The sequence below is a fragment of the Phasianus colchicus genome, chromosome 4 (assembly GCF_987193195.1).
Source record: "Phasianus colchicus chromosome 4, bPhaCol1.hap1.1, whole genome shotgun sequence".
NCBI lineage: Eukaryota > Metazoa > Chordata > Aves > Galliformes > Phasianidae > Phasianus > Phasianus colchicus.
The window spans coordinates 66,805,224-66,824,321 of NC_143439.1; the positions used below are offsets into that span (position 1 = coordinate 66,805,224).

The following is a 19,098-nucleotide window of genomic DNA, read 5'->3' on the forward strand; positions in this document are numbered from 1 at the left end:
ACATCAATCAAAGAGTCTTCTCAGTACTGAAAAAGTAAGCCTTATATATATAGTGGTCACATAAAAGTAAACAAAACAAAGCTCATCCCTAACAGCTGAAGCACGTTTTATTTGATTAACAGCAAACTGTACCACTTCTTTCAATCACATCCACAGATCAAAACAAAAATGAAGAGTCGCCTGTTGCTTGAAAAGACACAAGCAGGACTCAAGAATTACTAGTGAGACCAAGATTCACCTGAAATACCTTGGTCTTTGTTGGCTGACAGGAGGGAAATATTTCTTAATAATACTTCACACGCGGACATTAAAAGTGTCCACAAGAATAAGGCAAGCTATTCTAATTGTTGCAACTCCCCTGACTCTCCTGAACAACTATTTAAAGCACTAAGATAACAAAACACGCCACCAGACTGGGAGCTGCTCTAAGGAGTTTAGAGATAGAAAGCCCAAAGTAGTATTTTACAACCTCATGGAGTCACAGCTGTCACTCAAAAGTAGTACCCCTGGGATATCTACATTTTCCTGCCTTTGTTGAATGTGTCACAGATAGGATGCTAAAGCAGACACCTGGAATTTAATGGAAACTGGGTAATCTCCTACTGCTGAACTTACTGTGGTTTTTCCCTTTGTTTTATGATTATTTTTTTTTTAATACAGAAGTCAAAAGCTCATATTCATTGTTAGGAATCTGTCCATCTTAACTACAGGCAAGTAAGTGCAAACATATTTGAGCAAAAGGCAAACATCTTACCTACTGGTTCATCCATGACACCTTCCTCTCCTGCCTTATGAAACACTGTAGAAGGATAAGTTACTGTCAGCTTGCTGTTATGCTCTTTTCGCACCAGTGATCTCCTTGATCTTAAAGGAAAAAAGAAAAAAAGAGACTTACACTACTTGATTTCACACCACCTGTTTAATTCCTCGTGTAGCCAAACTTACTTGCAGTTTGGGCATTTCTTCGAAGTCATATGTGCTTTCCAGAACTGGGATATCAATCTATTTCTACACTCACAAACATTTTTCACCTGGTGAGCAAAAACAGAAAGCAGAAAAGAAAACACATTTCATACAGAGCTAATCATTACTCAAACTCTGGACCAGGGGAGAAAATATTTTTACACATTTTAGATATTTTATTCTGAATGTAAGACAGTTCAAAACTCAAGAAGAAATTCTAGAGCCTGCATAATCAAACACAGACTTTCCTCTGCACATTATTATGTTATACAGACAAAATTTGAGGTCCCAAGAGGAGCGCTGATTCTACTTACATTTGAACACTGATCGCTCAGTTCTTGACTTTGCAGTATTTCATCAACATGGTGATTTAACTCTTCTTCAATTTCTAGAGCTGTCGCATCTGCACTTTGCTCTAAAAACTGAAAGAAATAGAATATAGATAGGTTTGTAATTACAGCACCATCAACTAAAAAAAAAAAAAAAAAAAAATGAATGGAGAAAGACAAACTACTTGCCCTATTTAAGATGACTTCAAGATCATGGACAGCATGAAGCAACCCATGCTCCAGAACCTTCAGCTGACTTAGCAGCAAATGAACCACAGCTCGAGTACATGTCAGCATGTGACAATTTAAACAAGAACCTCGAATTAGAAGGTATAGTTTCTGGAACAAAAAGAGAGAAGAAAAAAAAGTTATTCTGGAAGATTTATTAGCTTGCATATGTGTTGTCACTCAAGAGTAATGCTATATAAGTAGTCAAGTATCATCCACAATGACCTAGTTTTCTGGTATACGAGGACCTGCAGGTACAAATACACAAATATCTCTGTTGTGAGCTTGAACAGGACCTGAATGCCCATTTGGAAACTGATAAAAGTAGGTAGTTGTTGTCTCACAACTAACGTGAGGGATGGTGTCCAACAATTAAGCATACATACATCAAAAAACAGAGGGTTGTAGACAGTCAGAGGCAGTTCTATATGGCCAAAGTGCCCTGGGCAGTTGCTGAAGTTCTGCATGCAGGTTGCACACGCTTCTTTGGAATCAGGAGGCCCCAGAGCCAGGTCGTACAATCCATTAACAGAAGGATTGCCCACGTTATCCAAATACTGAGGGTTCGTTATGGCTTTTACGCTCAGTTTCCTGAAGTAGAAACGATAAAAAAAATCAGTGGCAGAAAAAAAAAAGAAAAAAAAAAAAAAAAGGAAATACGCTTTAATGTTACAGCCTGCATTGACACGGACCGATGAAAACACCTTTCTGCAAGCGTGCTGGGCACGCAGGGCATATCGATACGGCTTCCTACACCACAGTAAATACATCTCTTATATATTTAACAACTGCATGAGGAGTCACGTAACGTCAGCGGCTGCCCCGTGCCATAAAACTGTTCCGTCTTCCCCACAGGGAACGCAGCACCCCAGCACTCGGCGACCATGGCGGAGCCATTTGCTACTGCGGCCGGTGCGCAGGCGGACTACACATCCCGGCATGCAGCGCGCCCACAGCCCATAGCCGCGGTCCGCCGCCGCCGCGCAAGGCACGCTGGGAGTTGCGGTCCTTCAGGCGGTGCACGCAGCCCCGCTCGGCCGGAAGGCGGCAGGACGCAGCGCGCCTCGGATCCTCACCTGATCTCCTCGGCGCTGTACAACCCGAAGGAGACCTTGGCGAACCGCCACCACGGCACCACTTTCGGCGGCCTCATGGCGAACGGGCAGGTCTCTCCGAAACGGCGCTCGGAGCCGCTGGGCAGCCGAGGCCGGAAGCACGCGGTCCCAGCGGTGGAGGGAGAGGCGGGGCCGGGCGCTACCACGCACAGCCGGGGGGAGGCGGGACGGAGAGCTCGTCCGCCGCCGCCGCAGGAGTGGGAGCGCCTTCCTTCCCAGAAAGCGCTGCGCGAGGGCCGGCATGGCGGCACGGCGGGTAGGGGTGAGCTCCTGGCATCGAGTGGTGTCGCTGAGCGGGCGGTGCGGCCGGTAAGGTTCTGCCGTTACTTCAGGGCGAGGAGAGGGGAGCGATGGCAGCGAGGGGACTCTGAGGGGAGTTGAGGCGCGAAAGGGCGCGAAAAGGCGCGCCTGCGCGGCGCTGTCAGCATGTGTGCGGGGGGGGGGCTGTGCGCATGCGCAGTGCGGTCTCGGGGAGGCGTGCGGCGGCCTGGGCAGAGCGGCCCAGCTGTCTGTGTGGAGTTTTCTTTTGGGTCTCTTCGCACCACAGGCTTGGGCTCGAGGTGTTAAAGTGGCCTGGTACCTGCCTAAGCGGCAGATTGGGGTTGATTTAAAGGTGTTCCTCGAGTGAAAGGCTCCTGTGCCTGCTGTGCTGCGTGTGGGCAAAGCGTGGCTTGTGTCTGAGGTGATGAGGGCATGGCCTGTAAAGTAAATACCTAGCAAATGGGAGCAGTTGTTATGTGTCACTTTAAAGCATGTAGGCATGTTAACAGCATCCAGCAGGGTCTTGAATATCTTCAGGGGAGACTCCACGAGCTCTCTGGCAGCCTGTTCCAGTTTTTGCCCTAAATTAGCTTCTTTAATTCATGTTCAGGATTTGCTTACTGAGATGCAGTCACAGTACCCCCAAAATCAATTGCAAATTTTTGACTTGTACTCCAGAACTTCATTAATATAGTTTTGCTCTATTAGTTTGACCTCTATTCATTCAAAACTCTGATTGGTTTATAGGTGCTCTTCTACTAATACAGCTCTTGGGAAGACTGTTGAAAACTCAGAAGGTATGATGCTGTAATTACGAGTTCCTTCCTTTTCCAGCTTCCTCACAGCATAGTCTGTCATACAAAGGAGATAGTGAGTGCCATCATTCCCCTCCTTACTTTGCTCACATGTTCACTGTACAGAGATTTCCTGGCTTAATTTGTTTGGTCCCCCTCACTCCAGCCAGCTATCCACATCTAATCCATGAGCTGCCCAATTACTGTTTGAAATGGAATAAGGTTTTGATATCCCCAACATCCAATTACAAGGAGTTGTCACTTAGTCCTGAGAATCCAGAGAGGACTGAGAAGATCTGTGGCTCAAGCTGTAAGATATGGGACAAGGATGATTAAGGAAACGTTTATGAGTGTGGATAGGTTTTCTGAGGTAGAAGAAAACTCGGGGTTGTGATCCTGTCTACAGACAGGACTTCTGCTGCCAGCCTCTTCTGTTACCTGATGTAGTGGTCTGTTACCTGATGTAGTGGTCTGTTACCTGATGTAGTGGTCTATATCACACTGTGGTTTTAAAGACTTTAAGTACTTCTGACTATATTAGCTTAAATCATTGGTTTTCCTTAGGTTGGGGTTTTCTATTAGTTTCTAATAACGGTTTTGTTTCTTGTAGATGCTCGAGAAGAAATTGTGCTCCCACGAAGGAAAACTTGGTGAGTGTGTACTATGGGAACGTGTCATGGCCTGGAAAAAAGCATTACTGCTTGACAGCTAAATTTAATCTTGTCTGTGAATGAGATTGAAGCTTGTTTGTAGCAGAAGACAGTCTTACATTGCTAACTACTGAAAGATGCTTTTTATTTCTGAGCAGAAGAAAAAAATTGTTGTTTACGTTGGCTTTAATTAGTATTTCATTGGAAGGTGTTGAAAAAGAGAAATCATGTTGTTCTACTCTTAGACTTAATGTCCTAGTAGTGGATTTGCTTCTGATTGAGAGCTCTAGGAATATTTGTCATCCTTCCTCTTTGTGCAGAGTATATATACTCTGTTCCTGCCCTCTTTTTTGGAAACAGTTACAGGGATTGCAGTTAAAAGTATTATTCTGTTACTTTTCTAAAGATCACGTTCATGAGAAATTAATTTAATTTGGCTACCTGCATGTAGGTATGCTTCTTTCAACAGAAGAAACTTGGCCATTGATAACCTGCAGCTTAAAATCCTGTTTAGAAATGATGCAGTGGAACAAAAGCTATTTTGTTGGGATTCTCCTAATACTCTAAAGGACTTACTCTGAAATTGCATGACAGTACAACAGAAATTAAATTGATAGCCAAATGATGTCTGCGTGGAAGCTCCAAATAAGACCACCTCCACCTGAACACTTTCAGTGTTCCGTTTCTTGTTTGCCTGAAACATAACCAAAGTCTTAAGGATCCATAGGTAGAAGAGAGGAATGCATGTATCCATCTTCACAGCTGGGGTACTCTTTAAGGGGCTCTGAGAAGAGTATTCCAGAGATTTTTTTCTTTGTTCTTTGTGTGCGTTCTCTGGTAACGTATAATAAAGGCAGTGTTCATAGCAGAAGGCTTGAATTCTTTTCTGTTTGTTTGTTTGTTTTTTTTTTCTCAGTCTTGTCTTTCCTGTGGTTCGAGGACGGACTGTTCTTGCAGTTGAATTTTCCATCCCATCGTGAAAAGTGATGTTTTCTAAGTGAAGCAAAACGCCTGTTTTTTTTTTTTTAGAACTGAAAATCTTTACAGTCCTGTACTTACGCTGCCTAACATTAAAAATCTCCAACCTAGTATTAATGAAAGCTTCGTTTTCACCTAGGGATAAACTAGCAGTTCTTCAAACATTGGCTTCTACTGTAAAAAGGGTGAGTAGTTTTGTTATGATCACGGATAGGGGTAGGTTTGTGCATCATTTTGCATGCTACTTGTCACTCTGAAGGCTCTGACTTCTACGCTAGCCAGAAATAGAAGGCAGAACTCATACATTGGTTTTTTTAACAGTTTCACTTTTGCTCAGCTCACTTTTGCTCAACTACCAGTGAAGACTGTGCATTTTGATCAGGCTTTTGCTAAAATTAGGAGGGGCTGGAGCATCTCTTCTATGAGAAAATGTTGAGGGAACTAGGCTTGTTTAGCTTGGAAAAGAGAAGGCTCTGGGGAGACCTCATTGTGGCCTTCCAGTACTTGATGGGAGTGTATAAACAGGAGGGGGAATGGCTGTTTACGAGGATGGATAGTGATAGGACAAGGGGGAATGGTTTTAAACTGAGACAGGGGAGGTTTAGGTTGGATATTAGGAGGAAGTTTTTCACACAGAGGGTGGTGAAGCACTGGAACAGGTTGCCCAAGGAGGTTGTAGATGCCCCATCCCTGGAAGCATTGAAGGCCAGGCTGGATGTGGCTCTGGGCAGCCTGGTCTGGTGGTTGGCGACCCTGCGCATAGCGGGGGGTTTGGAACCAGATAATCTTGGAGATCCTTTTCAACCCAGGCCATTCTATGATTCTAAGTTTCTGCAAATCATCCCAGGTCTCCTGAGACTGTTAGAGGTGGTGATCTTACTTTCTTTGCACTCAGTGCTTGCCCTGTTATAGTAAAGACCCTTTTGTGGTTGCTCTGTTAGCCCGCGTGTGTGCATAATGCAAATGCTTTTTGAACAGTTTCCAAATAGCTGAACTGTTCTGAGAGTGGAATTCTTGTAGCATGCAGTTGAGGTGGTGCTTATGGTGGAGCTGTTCGTAGTGTCTCCATTCCATGAGGCACTGTGCCTGAGTACATAACAAAAAGTTTCAGTCCTGGGTTCTCCTTTCTACAGGATCCTACTGCTGCTCATTATATGTTCCAGGATGACCCTTATCTTATGCCAAGAAATTCAGCTACTGCTGTGAGTATTTCCTGTAAAAACCTTGATAGCTGTCTAATTGGAATCCTGCTGTAACTCTTTGGCTAGGCATTTAACTCATTGTAGCTGTATTTGTATACATTGGATATAGAATGTGAATCAGTGCTACGTAGAGACTTTGTGATTGCAGTTTAAGTTGAATTATGTGTAATTTAAAACCAAGTAGTTACTGGTATGCTTGTTACTACGCAAACAGCATGTGATTAATTAACCATCCTAGTCAACCCCTGGGAATTTTAGCTTTATCAATGAACAGCTGGGTGGATTAAAGTTGGATGATGCCAGCGGACGTAGATATAAAATAGAGAGAAATCACACCATGTCTAAGAAGAGAATCTTGTGCTTGAGGTATTAATGTGAGAGGTATCTGATCCATGGCTAAGTAACAGAGAAGTATATTACAGTCTAATTTAAGGAACAGACATTCTTACCTTGTTATAATACCAGAAAATGTATTTGGAATGTCATCTTTTCCCTGTGCTTTTATTAAGAGAGAGTTTCATTTGGTCCCGTTGGACCCCTCTATGCTATGGAAACTGTTTTTCTTTCCTCTCAACCTTATAGTTACATGCTTCATCAAACTCTTGTTCTCTCTTTCCTATGCAGCGTCTATTTTCATTGGCGAAGGAGTCTGGGAGAAATGCTGCCAAATATATTATTAAGGAATTTCCTCACTTTTTTGACAAGATTCTTGCTGAACCTAATATACCAGTAAGCTTTTTGCTGTTTTCGTTGTATTTGTGTGTTGTCAGATAGTGAAATCAACTGTAAGACTGGGCCAAAACTAACGGTAAACAGTTGGTTTTGCTAACTACTAGTGTTGCAATGATGAGGTTGGAGCATATGCTTGACTTGTCCTCTGTGCTTTTAGAGTTTGATGCCTGAGATATGTACACCTCAGATTGAAGGTGTGAGTGAGGAAGCTCTGAAAGAGCGCATCAACCTCCGAATGGTGAAAGTTTCAGTGGACCTGTTTGATCAGCTCCTGCAAGCAGGTATGATCATCACCTGCCAGGTTCCAGGATGGAGCTCTGCTTAAATCGTGCAAAAACTTCTTTTGGTAGCTGGCACAGTTCTTTAAGTTCTTTACGGAGAGAGTGGTGAGGTGCTGGAACAGCTGCCCAAAAAGGCTGTGGATGCCCCGTCACTAGAGGTGTTCAAGACCAGATTGGATGGGGCCCTGGGCAGCCTGGTCTAGTATTAAATGTGGAGGTTGGTGGTCCTGCATGTGGCAGGAGGGTTGGAGATTCATGATCCTTGAGGTTCCTTCCAACCCTAGCCATTCTGTGATTCTGTGGCACAGGCTAATGTGAGATAGTCACCTTGAATGAGAAATGTAGCTGGTTCATGTGTTGCCACTTCTCTGTCTGAATTTGTCTGCGAGGAAGCATCATTTGACCCATGCATGAAGATAGAATTCTCTCTTTGCACAGAATAACTACCACTGGAGGATGTCTGGGCTTTGTATGGAGGCAATTTCACAACTGTGTTGCTCATTTGTCTGTTTTAAATTTGTATTGTAGGAAGTGAATCGCCCAGTAGTCTCAAAGCAAGCTGTAGTCAGGAAAAGCACCTGACATTTTAGTTGCTGTTCGCAGTTTGGGCTGCCAGCTGCTACTGCCTTCTCCCACTTGATCAGGAAAACTCATTCAATGACACTAACAGAAAAAGAAATACTCATGTCCACTGCTGAAGTTGTCTTCTACTATAAGTAGGTTCCTTAAGGTGTTAATTTCATACCTCCGTTTCACGGAATTGCTAGAGAACTTCTTTGTCAGAAGAGAAAATAGTGATCTGTTACAGCTGTACATTGAATGGTGATGTTTTTTCATTTCTTTGTGACTGCTGAACATCATTATTTCCTATAGGTACGCCTGTATCTCTGGAGACCACAAACAGCCTTTTAGATTTGTTATGCTTTTATGGAGATGGAGAATCTACTCAGGAAAAGGAATCCAAAGAAAAAGAGGATTTGGAAGAATCAGAGGTATAAAAAAGATGTTGAGCTCTATTTCTCTCTTTTTTAAGTTGCAAAAGTGTATGAAGGTGATTTCAAGGTTTTTGCCCTGTACCCATTTACCTGGCAGATGGTGTGAGGCAGGTCAGATGCAGTCAGCATCTCCTAGAAATACAGCAGTTATAAAAATCTTGTGTCTGACCTACCAGCTGAACTTAATATCTGGAACCTGGTATTGACTAGTTCTACTGAACTGTGTTTAAGTGCCTGTTCCCACTGCCAGATTTGGTTTTATTGTTCACCTCCAAAGACTTCTCTAATGAAGATTTAATGAAGTTGAGGGCTCCTTGTTGACACTTCAGAGAATCAGTCCCTGGATGCAGCAGTAGATGTTTGGCAATACCTGTCCCTGGGATGGTTGTTGAGAGAGAGAGGGTTTTATACTTTGTATGATGTAATTATTTCCTTTTACTCCACAAATGCATTTAATTCATCTTGTATTTTTAGTAACAAACAGTATTCTTAATCTCATTATCACTTTTTAAACATCATAGTCTAAATTTTATTGTAACTCATTCAGAATAATCATCCTTGGTAACATAAAAATTGCTGTTGAACTTCTGTAAATAAAACACATCATTTGATGTTTAATTATAACTTTGGATTCTGAGAAACTCACTTCTGCAAAAATCTTTTCAGGTGAATGCTTCAGAGCAGGAGACTCCAAAGAGACCTCCCCAAAGAGGAATGAACCCATCTGCCTCTAGATGGAGGTACAGGAAGTGTTGCCAGTATTCCTGTTTCCAGAGTGCTGTGCGCTCACACTGTCATTAGAAAAATGATATAAAGACTTACTAGCAGTCCATACTTGCAGATATTAATCTTAAGTACATCTGCATTGGCTAATTTTTTGAAGTATTGGTGGAGATCTAGAAAGTGATTGTAGAATAGTTCAAAGGGTGAAGATGAATGCGTTTGAGTGCCAGCCCTAAAGATATTTTTTATTGAGTTTATTAACATTGAGCTCGTGTGTCAATTCCAGGGAAAACAACAATGCTGAAAGGATATTTAAGATAATGCCAGAGAGGAATGCACACTCCTATTGCACAATGATCCGTGGGATGGTGAAGGTAAAATTCTCTGTAGTGCTAGGAGGGCTTTTTTCAGCTCGTGAAATCTCACATATGGAGATTGTTTATTTGCTTTATTCATTTTTTTTTTCCAGCATGGGGCTTCTGCTAAAGCTTATGACATGTACACAGAATTGCTGAATGACAGGCACAAGGGTAAGCATCTCCTGTTTTGAATGATGGTCTTCTAAATAGTAGAAAGAAGTTGTGGGTATGTGAATGTTTCTTTCATGGCAGTGATGATTGGCGCAGGGGTACGGACCTCAGCTGGATCATGGGAGCTGAGTGCAAACTTCTGAATTCAGTGCAGCTGGCGTGTGGCTGGCTCACTGGAAACAGGTTTGCATGAGAACTTCGCCAAAGACTGAGCCATGTTCCAACAAGTAATTCTCCACAGCATATTGTTGTCAGTTGGAATGAATTAGGCTTGTTTTTTTAATGTTTTCTAGCTGATGTGCACACCTTCAATGCACTGATTGCAGCAGTCCCGTTTCTGAAGGACAGGTTCCTGGAAAGATGGGAATTAATCAAGGTAAGCAGGTAAAGGGAAGGGCTGATAGTCCAGGGACTGAGTCTGCATTGTAAGTTTGCAGTTGTTCACAGACTGATGCTGAAAATGAGCTTTGTAAGAAGAAATCAGTATCTGCTGCAAAGGAATTAATGCTGGTTTAGATACCAACTAGCTGTTACGGAGTGAACAGTGTACAAAATCCAGCTTTGTGCTTGCAGAACAGTTTGTTTTCTGAGAACATACTGATCCAAGAACTGCCAGGCCAGAAAGTAATTGGGAAATTATGATCGTAAAATCATAGAATATAATAGGAAGTTTAAAAAATAGGTTTAAAGCTCCTCTCTGAATTGTAATTAATGGTGTTGGAAATGGAATTTAGAGGAGTAGTAACATTAGAGGTTCCAATACTAATGAGATGATAACATCAGTAAGGAAGATTAGTTAGTAAACTTAACAATTTCTTTGTTCTGGTCAGAAGTCTCAAAGATCTGGTGTGATGTCATTTGGTAGTCTTGTTTCTCAGTCAAATTAATTAAAGATGAGGTTGTTCTTCCTAAACTGATCACTTCAGGCAGTGTTGTTCATTTGCAGGCTATGAAAAGGCTTAGACTGGGGAAATATCTCTGCCTCCTTGAATGATGATAAACTGTGATCCATCATGTGTGAAGCACTAAGGATTTTGTTGTTTTTTAAGATGTTCTTGAATCACATGGCTCAGCAGGAAGTGCAGCCAAATGTGCGAACCTTTAACGCTGTACTGAAGACTCTGAGAAGATGTGGTGGGGTAGGCAGAAGTATGGCTGTGCCAGTGATAAAGGAGATGGAAGCACTTGAAATCGGTAAGAGAGCCAGAATGCCACAGCCAGAATAAAGTATTTGGATGCTAAAATTAGGATCATGTTTATTGTTATTGTTAACCTAGTTACATTTAGCTCTTCAAGGACAGGAGTGGGCATGCAGTGGGCACAACAGATTTGATGTGTTGTGGAGGGTGCTTTGCCCAAATAACAGCTTGCATGCTAAAGACATGCAGAGAGGAAAACTAGGTATAGAACTTACTGCTGTTAAATTCGAAGAGCAGGGAAGCTTGACCACATGTCCCTTAGCAATATGGTGCTCCAGCTGACTGTTCATGCTTAGATACTGTCTCTTCCAGTACAGTGTTTGTAAACGAGGTGTGTCTGTCATTAGGGTGAAAAGGGGAGGGGTGATTGAGTAAATTATGAGTAGTGCCTGACCAGAAGGCCTGGAGACAGTGAATCAGAGCTTGAGCATAATGCTCAGTCAAGAATGTTGTGGTAATTTCAATCTTTTTACTTTTCAGAGCCTAGCCTTGCAACGTATGATCATCTTCTCTCTATATTTTATAGAACTGGTATGTGCAGTATTACCTTGTCTGTGAGCGTATCTCAAGTAACATCTGGTTTCAGTACTTTCAAATGCAATGGATAAGAGCAGTTGATTTATGACCTCCCATAGAGCTTCTAAGGTGTGCAGTCCTAGCCTTGTTAACTGTTCTGATTCCACTTGAGTGAACAAAATGCTACAGAGTATCATTACTTCTTCCAGAGATGAAAGAGTCCTGCTTTGGTTGTTAGCTGCAGAAACTGAAAAGAAAACCTATTTTCTTGAGTTGATAAAGGCTACTCAGTCTTTGTGGAGGAGATTCTGTACCAACAAAGTTCACAGTACAGCTGAGATGTGATATTGCTTATTTGTTTGTCCCACAGCTGATCTCGCTCCATCAGGCATCATCTCTGAGGTGCTAGATGATGTTGAAAAGAGGAGCTTCACTCCCCAGGACCCTGATGACGGTATGAATTTCAGTCTATCTGACAGTCAGGTGTTGGAGGGGACAGTTGTAACAGCTTGGGCAGCTGTGGGTGTGCTGAAGAGATGGGTGATGTACCCCAACACCTGTCTTTGTTGCATGTGTTCTCTGCCTTAGGTCAAAGAAGAGAACATAGCTTTTGTAAAACTGCTCAAGCTCAGACAGATCACCTGTATTGCTATATTGTCAAATTTAGCTGTGCATTCAGTTTCTAATTGAAAATGTCATGTCTATGCCTTGGGAGGCTGGGTTAGTAGGTTGCTGTCTCATTGAAAGCTGGAAACTAACAGACTTCATTTTTTCCCTTTCAGCCAGATTTTTTATCAGTGCCATGCAGGTGGTAAGTAACTCATCTCTGCAATCCAAAATCATTTGAACCCTATAGCTTTTTCTGGATTGTCTGTGAGTTTTCCAGCCTGTCATGTAAGATTTAGCTCTCAGCGTCATTCTCTTTTTCACCTGTGTCCATCACCTTCTGCAACCTTCCTACATAATTCTGCAGTTTTTTGTTTGATGTTTCTCAGTAACTTGCCTGATGCATGCATTTCTTGGTACACAGAGCTACACAGCTGCTTGTGTTCTGTGCCTGCCTCCTGCTTCTAGTAGCAGTCAGCTGCCTCCACACCAAAGAGTGTCAGGGTAGCTCACTCAGCAGCTTTGGATTTTGCCCATAGGGAGAGTCACTCATTTGTCCCAAGTAAGAAAGATGCCTAGGCAGTCACTGTGCTGAATTGCATTCTGTTAAGAATGTTTGCTGTCAGACTATTACTTGTCTGTGTGAAAGTGAGTCTTGGAAGAAAGTGTTAAGTGTTACATTTGGTAGCTTTAAAATCTGACTCGTTTGTTGCAGTGCTGTGATCTTAAGGATATCAAGCTTGCCTATCGTTTAAATAAGGCAATGGAGAAGGGAGACAATTGGAAGTTCTTGGACATGGATCGATTAAATTCGTACTGGTGAGTGAAGTGAGGTTGACATTCAGTGTCTTGAGTGTTGTTATCAATTTGAGTACAAACTGAGATTTGAACATTGTGTAGGAAGATGCTTTGTTAAACATCAGATATTGTGTGTGCAGTTTGGGAATTAGTTAACAAAGAAGCTCTTAAAAACAGCAGTAGCTAGGATTTATTTTTGGTTTATGGCCTTCCCCAAACTGAAATAAAGCATGTTGGAGTTAGTGAGTTCATGAGTTCAGAATGTCAGAAGGTCAAATGTGTAAAACGTGTCAGAGATGATCATCATTTAAGGTCATACCTCCTTAGTGGTCCCTCTTACATTATAGAACTGTTACCTGCCCAGGAGGACAGAGAAGGATCAGAAAGAAGGTTGTAAACCCAGCCCTTCCATCTCCTCAGTTTAGCTTAATCTCCATCCAACATTATACTAACCAGCTGAATCTTTTACAGTCCAGTTATCCACTTAGGATGGCAGTTGAGGAGACCACAACAAAGTAGCACATATGTGGTGGCTGTATCTCTGTTACATGTAATGATCACAAATGTATTCAGGCAGCAAACTTCCAGGCAGTTTTGCCAATTGACTGCAGTCATGGCATCTGAATCATCTTTGCTAATGTAATTAAGTGCTGCAGTCGCAGAATATAATTAACTACTTAAAATATACTGATTTGAAGAAAAACATACTAAGACATTGTAGCTAGAGATGCTCCTATAAGTTAATTAAAATAATAATCTGGTCCTTCTCTGTGCTTCATGTGATGTAATTGTTACCGAATTAGAGCCATTTTCCCTCCTGTAGGTCAAGATTCTTTTCGTTGTTGTGTATGATGGAACAAATTGATGTTGTCTTGAAATGGTACAAAGAGATGAGCCCTTCGGTGAGTGTTTCTTACTGTAAGCTTTAAAGCTTTACAGTGGAGAACAGTTACAGTTCACTGAAGTGATTCTTCCTTCATCAGCTCTTCTATCCAAGTCCTAAAAATATCTTGGACCTCCTCCAAGCCCTGGATGCAGCCAACCACTTGGAAGTGATCCCTTCGGTCTGGGAAGGTTGGTGAGAGCCACGTGGCTATGTGGGCCATTGCTCAGATATAAGCTGGCAGCAGTGCGCAGTGGGAGGTGTTGGGGAATACCTGGTGGTGCTCAGAGAGCTGCAGTCAGATGCTTTGGCAAGAAGGATGTTATTCCTGAGTGCAGCGGGGAGGTTACTTTGATAGAGAAAGTCTCTGCTATAAGTTCTGCCCAGTCAGAGTGGCTGTGCTATGTTTAAATGCCAGTAAGAATGAGAAGGCGTTGTCTTGAGAAACAGAATGCTTACCAGGTAGCAGTAGCTTAAGCAACTGCGCAGGTTTAACTCGTGTAAATTCTTTGCCTGTTCTTTGATTTTTAAGCTGGGGAGACAAGGATGCAAATATGGTCTTTAGCATATAGAAAATATCCTACTGACTGCTGTCTTTATCTAAACAGATATGAAACAGCTAGGGTTTAGTAAGAGACGAGATCTTTTGGAAGAACTTTTGTCCTTGATGAGCAGGGATCAGCACCCTGAAGAGGTAAGGAAGCCCAGTAAGAAGCCCAGTCTTCCCATTTCTGTGTATGGCACACGGTGTTGCTGTCCCTAGGCTGTGCTGTGCTTGAGCTGTCTTACTATCCCCAGATCTTTGAGATCCAGTTGCTGTGTGTATGCTATTACAAGTTTTCAGATCTGTCTGAGTTTGTCCAGATCTGCTGAGCTCTTCCAATTGTCTTCAGTATGTAAAGAAACCTCAAATACAGAAGGGGATGACTTCTGGACCAGGGTTTGGAAGAGGAATCCTTCAGTGAGGGCTGTTGAGCAAGAACATAACACATCTCTGGGGATGCTTATGGCAGCATTCAGGGATTTTTGCCAAAGATGTCACTGCTGTAACTCTTCATCTTGAGAAACCAGTTAAAGACTTATGTCTCTAAAAACAGTTCTCCTCTCCAAGGTTGTTTTGGAGCCTGACTTGTGGGAGCAGCTGTCCTGACAGAAGAGAAATTTTTTTCTGCCAAGATCAACTGCTGTTAATTTGCAGAACTAAATCATGCTGGGGCAGACCTACAGTATCTGTAGAGGATGTAGGAGGAATGGCATTGAAGTGGATAACGTTAATTGCAGAGGTTTTAGCATTAACAGTGTGATCATTTCACAGATTCAATTGGCATTTGCCAAGTGTGCAGAAGATATCAAAACAGTCCATGAGCAATCCGGGAAGGATCAGGCACCAGTGGAATGGACAGGCAGTGCGCTGGGCAGTGTCACTGTGGTGTTTTCCAGGGCTGGTAGAATCCAGGATGCTTGGTACGTGTGTGGCTGTTAGGAGCTCTTTGGTGATGCTGTAACTCAGGTGTAATCAGAAAACCCAAATCTTTATGGCTGATTTTCTAGGAATGCTAGTGCAGATAAAGGGATTTGGGTCAGTCCTGCTGGGGATGTTATCTGCTGGGGCTTTTTTTTTAATTTTCTTGTTCATTTTTGACACCAAGCTGTAGCTGTATGTCCTTAAAATGGTTGGAAGTAAGCACAGTAAGCATGGCATAGAGCGTTGGCCACTTGCTTGTGGCAAGATAGGACTTCCTATCACTTTAATAAGAACAGCTGATTTCCTACAGCTTCCCATTTCCTAATATTTAGAACTCTTCACCAAATTCCTAAAGAGTTTAAATGGTATAATTCTTAATTAGACCTATGTCTAATTAAAACTGAAATGAACATTTTTAGAACGCTTCAAAAGCTAGAATTGGCTGTCAAATTGAAATACTGGTTAAAATACCCAGCCTCCAAACATGAAGTTCTGAGCCATCTCTGTTAAACATAGGTACTTTGCACTCGTTTCTTGGACACAAAATTAGTAAGAACCTTTCTAAAAGCATCTAAGATTTCAAAGTAAACTTGTCACCAGTCACGTTTGTCATTTGTTCTGTAGTATTTAAAAGTGTTCTCTGTTAAGCTGTTCAGTGATATCAGGTTAGGATGCATCTGTAAGCATCTGGAATGGGATCTTCTGGAACTGGGGGGTGTCTCTAGGAAATAGAACTCACCTATGTTTCATCTAGGCTTTGTCCCAGAGGTTTAATACTTGTCTATGCCTGTGTTTTGTTTTTGATTTTCCTTTTGAACAGGAGCATGATGGAGCATTTCCAGCAAATCAATAGGATTCCCACGTGAGTACATCCAGCTTCTGTCTTTGTGTACCCAGTCCTCCTTTGCTGAGACCTTGCATTTCCATTGTGACTGATAACAGTGGACCATATCTAAGGGCAGACATTAGTGGCACTTTTCTGCAGGCTTCTGCTAGCCTGGAAGGAAGACTTAATGCTGACAGGTCCCTTCAGAGCCCCTCTGTCAGTTTGGGGAATAGGGAAAGGAATTCTCTGAGATTGTACTGTAGTTGGTAGTTCATGGGTTGTGAATGTGAAAGGAAAGTGGTTTCCATGTTGTTATAAATGGATCTGAAAGCTCTTTGGTTGCAGTGTCCCCTGCTCCCCTGCAGCAAGTGAACACTTGCTTGCTTCCTTGCTGAAAGGCAACAAATGTGCAGCAGCTGTCACAGGTAACAAAGGAGCAGAGCCAGCCCTACAACATGAAGGAGCTGGAGGAGCAGAGCTAGAATCAATGGCTCCCTGTGCCCATGGACATCATAGCAGCTTCTGGCAGAGGCACACTGGTCTGGGATTTCATCACTGTTCTCCTACTGTTTCTGTACCTCTACTAGCCACAGCGTAGGCCTTGTGGGGGCTGTAAAGGGAGGAGAGTTGTTTAGGCTGTTGGAAAGGTGGAGTCTTCATCCTGGACAGCGAGCTGCTGCCATCTGTTTTTGTGCAATACTGCTTTCTGTAAGGATAGGAGTTCCAAAACACATCACATTGATATGGGTTGAAGGCTGAGGTGCACTTGTAACAGCTCTGGCAAGAGCAGAATTGGGCTGGTTATGTCATCTGAAAAGTGTCACCTCCTTTCCCACTCTAAGGCAGCTGCATGCAGTAAGCTCATGGCCACCTCACCTGGGGCCCTGTGAACCGCCACCCTTTGCCTTTGCTCTTACAGTGACCTGGTGATGGATGAGTTCTTGAACTGTGCTAAACAAACCAATTCTCCAGATGAGGCAATTAAGCTGGTAAAGCTGGCAGCGTCCCTTGGTCTTCCTTCATCGCAGAAGCTACAAAGCAGGATAGAGAAGGAATTTGAACTCTCTGAAGACCAGAAGTAAGTTGGACTGCTTTATGGTATTGCTGTAGGGGTATGGTAGGCAGGCTGTTAGAGGGATAATTCCCGTGCAAAGGCTTCTCTGCTAGCACAGCTGAGAGAACCTGCTTTCAGAATGATGTGCTTTTGTGTTGACTGCTTCTTTCACATCTCAAAAAATAACCCCCCTTGATCACACCTAAAAGGGGATGATGTGACCTTTCACTGTGGGGTTAATTACCAATAACACCACTCAGATCTGTTATCACCTTTCCCCCCCAGAATCTTTTCTGAGCAGGCTCTGGCCTCTGAAAAGACCTTGATTTCAGGTGCATAAAAGCAAGGAAAGGGCCACCAATGTATTTCACAGCTTCTGAGGTTTGTGGTCAACCCTCAGTGCGTTCAGTTGACCACTGCGGTTTGTTGCTGAGCTTCTGTGGTCACACTCAGAGGACAGGCCTAGCCTGCTCCTAGCCAGCAAACAAATAGAAGTTCCTGCAGCCTTGATAGCTGGCCCACCAGTCTGGGTAACTGAAGTAGTCTGCTTTGTCAGAAAAAGATGGGTGTGCTTGGACCAAATGCTGGGTGGACCTGTCTGTTGTGGCAATAGGCATCAGCAGCCCATAGTGTTCTCCTTGGAGCAGGATTACCCTGTGTTTTGGATATTTTGTTTCAAGCAAAAGTTTCCAAAGGTTTTTTCAACGTATTTTTAACTCAACTGTTTAATATCTGCAGGAAGGCACTGGAGAGCATCCAGTCAGACAGTGACAGCAGCGACGACAGTGACAGTGACCATGACTAGCTGTCCTCCCTGCCTTCCTTTGGGAAAAGCTGAAGTGCTCTGGTGAGACACATGCTGCTTTCTGGAGGCTGCTCAGCAGCACAGCTTGTTGGAAGCTTGAGCAGCACTTCTCTGGGACCTCCTGGGACTTAAATCAGTGCTGAATTTAATTCCTTCCATTTTGACTTCACTTAAATATGAAGTTTACTCTGTATGTAAATGCTGTAAGTAACATGGTATTCATTGTCTGTGGTGTTAATTCTCATCCGTTTGGTGTTGGGACAGGCTTTGGACTGTAGAGGAAAAGCTGCCACTTGTTTCAGCCTCTGTACAGCTGGATTCTGCATCTAATAAATGGCTGAATTCTGGTAATCTCTGTCCAAAAAGTGCTGGTTACGAAGTGCTGCTGGTCTGGGAGAGACCATGAGGCAGCCTGTTCTCAGCTTGCAGAGGAATCTTGGTAGGCTTTTTGAGATAATTTATTGTGAACTTGCAAAGGTTCTTTTCCTGATTGTGCTGAAGCATATCCCAGTGGTGGACGAGTTAACAGCCAATTCCCTTCATAAAAAATAAAACCTTGGTGGGTGTAATGCTACAGGAAAAGTCCTAACTGCTGTGAAGGCAGCTTAGGGATCAGTCAGTAGTAAGACTGGGAGACAGCAGCTGCTAAAGGTTGAACTACAGCTTGAAGTCTGAAAGTGTTGTTTGCAGAACAGTAGAAGATTTGTAAAGCTGAGTGAAGCTGTTTGAAGGCAGTGTTTGCTCTAGGAAGTAAACATTCACTGGTTAGGGACATTGAAGACAGAGCTCCTGTTTGGTGCTTTTTCTACCACCAATTTAACAGAACAGCAAGTAGCCAAAGCTACAGCCATTCACTTCAGCTACTGGGTGCTGAGTTTCATCACTGCCTTCACTGCTGGTGAGAATTAAGGTAGTGGTGAGAGCCAGGGAAGGAAGGAGCTTGTTCTCTGCATGTTAGTGTGGCTGAACCAAAGTCTGGCTTGTAGCTTGGTGCACCTGCTTTGAAACTGCAAAACAGGTCTAAAAAAACCACGCAGGGTCTGTGTCCACCATAATGCATGCTTTACATACATTTGTCTACTTAAACCTGTACTCATAAATCAGTGAATTCTCACTGAGAACAGGATTAGTACAGAGATGAAGCCTTGTCTTCCTCAGGTCACAG

General features: G+C 42.9%; 2 protein-coding genes and 1 non-coding gene across 4 annotated transcripts in view; 2 read left to right on the forward strand and 1 right to left on the reverse strand.

The window, feature by feature from the left end:
- The window catches only part of POLR1A (RNA polymerase I subunit A), a 30,086-nt gene extending 27,357 nt beyond the window's left edge, over positions 1 to 2,729 (reverse strand). Inside the window, exons 1-6 of the mRNA XM_031588220.2 lie at positions 2,597 to 2,729; positions 1,907 to 2,111; positions 1,482 to 1,631; positions 1,278 to 1,385; positions 946 to 1,031; positions 755 to 864 (exon numbers count right to left, since the gene is read on the reverse strand). Coding sequence (XP_031444080.2) covers positions 755 to 864; positions 946 to 1,031; positions 1,278 to 1,385; positions 1,482 to 1,631; positions 1,907 to 2,111; positions 2,597 to 2,673 — 736 coding nt within the window. The 5' untranslated portion in view covers positions 2,674 to 2,729. The remainder of the gene's footprint in view (positions 1 to 754; positions 865 to 945; positions 1,032 to 1,277; positions 1,386 to 1,481; positions 1,632 to 1,906; positions 2,112 to 2,596) is intronic.
- An 83-nt stretch (positions 2,730 to 2,812) lies between these two features.
- Positions 2,813 to 19,069, forward strand: PTCD3 (pentatricopeptide repeat domain 3). 2 transcript variants are annotated; one of them, XM_031588224.2, is made up of 24 exons: positions 2,813 to 2,944; positions 3,644 to 3,693; positions 4,301 to 4,340; positions 5,458 to 5,503; positions 6,452 to 6,520; positions 7,145 to 7,249; positions 7,410 to 7,533; positions 8,407 to 8,525; positions 9,195 to 9,268; positions 9,538 to 9,625; positions 9,721 to 9,781; positions 10,075 to 10,157; positions 10,831 to 10,975; positions 11,461 to 11,511; positions 11,867 to 11,950; positions 12,279 to 12,307; positions 12,818 to 12,921; positions 13,724 to 13,802; positions 13,884 to 13,974; positions 14,392 to 14,477; positions 15,099 to 15,247; positions 16,069 to 16,110; positions 16,994 to 17,152; positions 17,867 to 19,069. In XM_031588224.2, exons 1-24 carry the CDS (start codon positions 2,877 to 2,879, stop codon positions 17,931 to 17,933), a joined length of 2,013 nt encoding a protein of 670 aa, XP_031444084.2. In that variant the 5' UTR covers positions 2,813 to 2,876; the 3' UTR covers positions 17,934 to 19,069. The 2 variants fall into 2 exon arrangements, with proteins under 2 accessions (XP_031444084.2, XP_089995931.1); XM_090139805.1 differs by lacking the exon at positions 11,461 to 11,511.
- On the forward strand, positions 9,856 to 9,998 carry LOC116226061 (small nucleolar RNA SNORD94). The gene has a single exon (XR_004166224.1). It is a non-coding gene; the product is annotated as a small nucleolar RNA SNORD94 (small nucleolar RNA).
- Positions 19,070 to 19,098: the final 29 nt, after the last annotated feature.

What these genes read in the sequence shown, in the direction of transcription:
- PTCD3 (XM_031588224.2), top strand. Translation starts at nt 2,877, where the DNA reads ATGGCGGCACGGCGGGTAGGGGTGAGCTCCTGGCATCGAGTGGTGTCG. An exon ending in TGATCCGTGGGATGGTGAAG is followed by an intron (nt 9,626 to 9,720) that starts GTAAAATTCTCT and finishes TTTTTTTTCCAG; the next exon opens with CATGGGGCTTCTGCTAAAGC. An exon ending in GATGGAAGCACTTGAAATCG is followed by an intron (nt 10,976 to 11,460) that starts GTAAGAGAGCCA and finishes TTTACTTTTCAG; the next exon opens with AGCCTAGCCTTGCAACGTAT.